The sequence below is a fragment of the Phaseolus vulgaris genome, chromosome 9 (genome assembly GCF_000499845.2).
Source record: "Phaseolus vulgaris cultivar G19833 chromosome 9, P. vulgaris v2.0, whole genome shotgun sequence".
NCBI classification, from domain to species: Eukaryota; Viridiplantae; Streptophyta; class Magnoliopsida; order Fabales; family Fabaceae; genus Phaseolus; species Phaseolus vulgaris.
In genome coordinates this window covers 23,446,370-23,452,345 of record NC_023751.2, presented here as the reverse complement: position 1 = coordinate 23,452,345, position 5,976 = coordinate 23,446,370, and the positions used below count along the sequence as shown (strand labels likewise).

The following is a 5,976-nucleotide window of genomic DNA, read 5'->3' as shown; positions in this document are numbered from 1 at the left end:
TAATGTCTAACAACTCATTACTGACCCACCACTGGTACGCCAAGAATATTCAAATTTTACCCAACAATATCTACTTATCTCTCTCTTAAATGCCTCTTTCATATCAAAATTACTTAACCCAAATCCACCAATTCCCCATAGCAAATGATGGTAGATTTTTTTGAGTATGTTAAGAAAGAAGGAAAAATGGTATTTTCGTTATTCGAATCAACAGTAAAATCAGTATAAGCATCCTGCATATATAATTATTTTTATCTGTATTATATTGAATACTACTTCTTAATTAAAATTAAAGAGCTTATGTTCAAAATAATGGAACCACTCTTATGCCATTGGTGAAGTGTTGGAACAGTGTGTAAGTTTGATCTCTTAGCCCCAGTAAACATTTATTAGAGTGTGTGCAAAGTAAAGCACAAAACCCAGTTTTCTTGAGGCTTTAACTTGACATTCAACCAACTCGATCAAGCAGGAAAGTTAAGCAAAGAATTCATGTCATCCGTTTAAAAGATGAAAACTAAAATGAAAAGTTAGAGGCAAAAATTTATCTAGGATTTTTCTCAAAATTTGGGATTCTACAACTACTATTTCCATGTTGTTAAAGAGAAGTCACAAGAAATAACATGACATTCACGGTCTAAATATTCATGGGTCTGTAAAATCTATATAGATTACTATCTGTGGCAGTTGTAGTAACCATGGTAGTAGTAGCAGTAGCACCCACGCCTTTGCAATAACAAGCTTGGCCGCTTTGAAGCCCTAGACTGTAACAAAGACAAACAGCTTGGCCAGTAATGTTCCCATACCACTTGTACAACACATGCGGTTTTTGATCATGCTCTTGCGCTTTCAACTTTTCCGGGTTCACCGAAGAAGAAACTTGGTGAGAAGAGGGAAGGCCAATGGAAAGGTCCAAGTTGAGTTGATGGTGAGGGAAGGATTCTTCCACGGTAACGCCGCTGCTGCTGTTAGAATCTTCATCGGTTCCAACCTTCGTTGCGGTGTTGGCATAAGCACTATTGCTCACCAACTGAAAACCGTTGCTGTTGTTACTGTTGTTGGTAATAACAACATCATGGGCGAGCGTGTTGGAGCTGCTAACGGTGTCGCTGTTTATTTTTTTGTTGGATGACGACGTTGCCACAGGGACAGCGGCGGGGGAGGGAGGCGGGACCGCGGCGGTTGCCGGAGTGGCGGAGGCGGCGTTGAGTGGTCGATGGGTTTGCGGGTCGATTCCGCGGCTGTAGAGTTTCCGCTTGATGTGAGTGTTCCAATAGTTTTTGATTTCGTTATCGGTTCTTCCGGGCAACCTTGCGGCAATCAAAGACCATCTGAGAGAAAGAAAAGGAAAAGAAAATAAAAATGAGAAATTTTGATTGGGGAAATTGAAATGATGGTTTTGGAAAGAAAGAATAAATAAAAATTGATTTTTTTTTTTGGGTGAATGATGTGACAGTGGGAGATTGGAAAGAATAAAAATGGGGTTTTTGGGTTGTGTTCATACTTGTTTCCTAGTAAGCTGTGGAGGTTAATGATGAGTTCGTCTTCATCTTCAGTGAAGTTGCCTCTCTTGAGATCAGGTCTGAGGTAATTTATCCATCTGAGTCTGCAACTCTTGCCACATCTGAGCAAGCCTGTTATGAGAAATGGGGTTAGTGTAAAAGAAGGAAAGAAGGTACATTTTTTGTTTTGATTTGATTTGGTGTAGGTAGAAGAATAATTAATATTGAAGAATGATGATGAATATATATAGTTTACCAGCAGCTTTGGGGAGGGATCTCCAACAGCCTTCACCATGGAGTTTGATGTAGTTGATGAGGCGTTCGTCTTCCTCTTTGGTCCAAGCTCCTTTGTTTGTGTGTTCCTTCTCACAACAAGGAGATCTACCCATGGTTGTGGTTGGTTGGTGATGAGAGAGAGAGAGAGAGAAAGAGAGAGAGAAGAAAGAGAGAGAGAGAATAAGATGTGTGTTGTGATGTGTTGTGGTGTGTGGGGAATGGAAGCTGGAAAGTAATTGGTGAGAAAAGGGGGTGGAAGGAATATAAATGGGAGGTGGTGGAGAACAAGAGGAGGTGCAATTGACTCGGGGACCTTCTTTTTCTGAGAAGTAATGTAATGCAAGAGAAAGAGAAAGAGAAAGAGAAAGAGAAAGAGAAAGAGAGAGTATTTGACCGAGTTGGTGAGAAAGACGAGTGGTTACAATTAAGTTAGTGCTGGATTTGGTAGGTAGCTCTGCTTTTCATGTTCCTCAACTTCTTCTTTTTCTCTTTCCCCCCTCCCTCTCTTTCTTCTTATTTCCTTTCCCCCCCTCTTCTTTCTTCTATTCACCCTTTCGCCCCTACCACTTAACCAATTCTAACTAACTAATTTCTTAGGGAAAATATTATCCTCATGCAAAACCCTTTATTTTATTTTATTTATTATTACTCATACAATATATTTCAGAAATTATACCTCCCTTCCTCGCATTCCCATGCATAAAACAATAATTTGATAGCTTACACAATGATTAAACACGTCACACTTGCATATTGCAAAAACAATCCATTTAATAAAACAAAATTGCATTCAAATTTTGTCTTGCACATTCATCTTTGTTTTTCAATAGATTAGGATGCACTAACAGATTCAATAAAAATAAATAAAAATATATTATTGATAAAAAATATTGAATTTATTCAAGGAAAAATATTAAAAAAATTATCCCATTAATATTAGCTACAGTTTCGGAGAAGTACAAAATAAGTCTAGATATACTTTTAACCACTGTAAATTAATAGTTCTTTCTTCACATTCTTAAAAACATGAAATTATTAATTTTGTTCTCTATTGTTATATATTACTCTTTAATTGTTTATGTATCTAATAAAAAAATTAAAAAAGTGCATAGAACGTTATACTTATTATAGTATCTACCGTATTAACATGGCACACTTTAAAAACTTTATTTAAATTTGTGAAATGAATGTTTGTTGTCCAGTTAAAGTGAATGTCAATGAAAAAAAATGTATGATTTTGCATTTTGGGATAAAAGTCAAAGAAAGTATTTTATAAAACTGTAAGATTAACTTTCTTTGTAAACACAAGAAAAATAGCGATTTTAAATTTTAGAAAAAAGAAGAATAATCTATTTAATAAACAATGATTATTTATTATTTTATAAAAACTAAAAATATGTTTAAATATAAAATATATAAATTTCTAATGTTAATGCCATTAACTAAGTTTAACCATTTTGACCACAATATATCATTGAACAAAATGGAGTTTGACTAAAATCGTTAAAGTAAAGTCTTCAATTTAATTTTCATGAATAAAAAAGTACAATTAGGAAGAGAAATTTTATTAAAAATTAAAGTCAAATTCTTCACTTTAATACCGTCTTTCTCAAAAGTAATAAATATTTTACACTTATAATTAATATAATAAAAAATTAAACAATTTCCTTAATCATTCAAATATAGTTAATTAAATTAATTTTGTGTAGAAAGTCAGAAGCAGTAATGATGGAAAATAGTGATGATACTAATCCGAGTAAATACTTTAACACTAAGTTTTTAAAATATAACCTAGATATTGTTTGTGTTATTTATTTATTTAATTTTTCCTTTCGTCACAAATCATTACAAATTATTTCTGAGATAAAAGTTTATTAATGTAATTATCTGGTAAAGGCTAATAATCATGCACTTTCACTTAAGCATTAAAGATAAGACTGCTACATCATTAGTAGTTTGTAATTAAAGAAATTTTGTGCATGAAATTGTATATTCATTAAGTAAGAAAAAACAAAACAATTTGAAGGTTAAAACTACAAATACTTATGAATGTAGTCATATAATTCTAGGTTTTCATCATCTGTTCTAAGTCAAAATAATAATATATTATCACAAGCTGTGCACATAGAAATTCGAAGCTTTCTTATTCCAATATTTCGTAAATAAGTTTCTTGCAAGTTACAACAATTAGCATGATTTATGGAAAAATGTCTCAAAGATACAACCATCTTAATCAGCCGTCACAACAGAACCCTAATTTGAGGTTTTGACATAAGGAACACCCAGAGAAACATTAAATGTTTATCAAGTTGTTCGGTGTAAGGTCAACGGAAAAGTTTTTGGTTTTTGACTTAGGTAAAGTTTGGTGCAACCAATATTATTATTTTTTAATTTCTAACTCTATTACAGTCATTATTTACACAAAGAAGAGGTGGTGGTGATAAAGTTAATTAATGTGTGTGCTTTTTAGAAAATGATGACATCGTTTTATTGTTTAATTTTATATAGTAGAAAGTCATTTGTATGGTAACAAGTTTTATTCACACGTTTAATTAATTCGAGCATAATATATTTAATTTTTTTTTAAAAGTTTAATATAATTTAGAAGTTCAAATTAATTATTATCTATAAACATTTTCTTTAAACTAATCTAGACATTGTGACAATATTCGCTTACTAAAAGTATTCACGATGAGATACTGTAACATTAATTAAATACCACATTTCCCATTCTATAATTACTAAAAGGAAGAGACAAAAATCACCAAATTTCCCAACTATAGGAGTACCAAGAAGAACAAACAAGTTATTTATCTTTAGTAAGGAATCAAGGATGAGACAAAATCTAAGACTTATTTTTTGGCATGCAATGCTTAATTGGTTTCTTTATAATCAAAATTACTTTTTAAACTTAAATAGACCCTAAACCTAAAAATTCAGGGAAAATTAAACCTCAATTTCTTAACCTTGTTTTTAATATGAAATTTTATAACTTCTAGAAAATTTAAATCCATTTTAATTGTTTTCATTTAAAATTATTCTTTTGTTTAAAATATGTTGTTTGGAAATAAGATCATTTAAAACTATTAAATTTTATTATTTTTTATTTAAATATAATCTTTCTTAATAAATATAAAATGTTAAACACAAAAATTATATCCAAAAACTACAAATATCAATGATATAAATATATATTTTTCTTCACACATGCATGTCATCATCAGTAACATATTACTTGGACGACATTACTTCCTTATACCGAGGAAAACTTGTTCTTCAAGTATATCACATTACTTAAGTGATATCAGTTCTAGATAAAGTTGGTTCACCATTCTCCTTCAAACATTCACTAATGGCTTGAATGTCATCTTAATATTTTGGAGATTTTACTTATTGTATAATCCAACAAGTTGGAGAACATCAAACACACCACCTCATCAATGCATAAACTACCATATTGACATTTAGTTGCATTAACTAGATCACAAATTCTAGAACCCCACACCACCTCCACAACACAACATCCGGGTGACTCATTACTTGAGCATAGAGAGAGATAGTCTTGATCTCTCTTTTGCTCAATTCTCAAGCCATAACTTATGCAATATGCTCTATCACTTAAACATTTATATTAGCATTTGAATATAACACTCATCACTTAGGCATAGTTTGAATGGTAGTCCACGATTTCAACAATATCAATAAAAAATACACCAGTTTTAATACATATACATCAAAATCATATTTTGAACTTTCAACAATTGTACATATATTGGTATAGTGATACTTCCACATGCAAATTCATGAAACATATTTTCACATTCCTATTTGAATATTTAAATTGAATTAGATCCTATAATTAACTTCTTACTTGGAGGTAGCATGTCTACTCTTCCTTCCTTTGTATACCTTTAAAATCACATTGTGCTTCCCAAACTTAAAATTTACAATATCATCCATTTGTTAGAAACTCAAAGAACTAAATCCATACTAGGGATAGAAACATTTACGTGATCAAGAATTTGATCGACTTTCTTGATCCACGAGATGTTATCTCCTCGGTGATATAATTTGCTTATAAAATAGATAACTTTAAATTAGAATTCTAAAAATAATTTAGAGAGAATTTAGTTTTAGAGAGATAAAATTCCTAATCAAATAAAGAATGAGCCTTTATAACCTGTTCATAGATTTTTCATTC

At 31.2% G+C, this 5,976-nt stretch overlaps 1 protein-coding gene across 1 annotated transcript; it reads right to left on the bottom strand.

Moving 5' to 3' along the window:
- Positions 1–527: 527 nt before the first annotated feature.
- LOC137820661 (transcription repressor MYB6-like) lies at positions 528–2,203 on the bottom strand. Its single transcript, XM_068624845.1, has 3 exons — positions 1,756–2,203; positions 1,502–1,631; positions 528–1,328 (listed from the first exon to the last, which is right to left on the bottom strand). The coding sequence occupies exons 1-3, from the start codon at positions 1,886–1,888 to the stop codon at positions 635–637; spliced, it is 957 nt and encodes a 318-aa protein (XP_068480946.1). The 5' UTR covers positions 1,889–2,203; the 3' UTR covers positions 528–634.
- Positions 2,204–5,976: the final 3,773 nt, after the last annotated feature.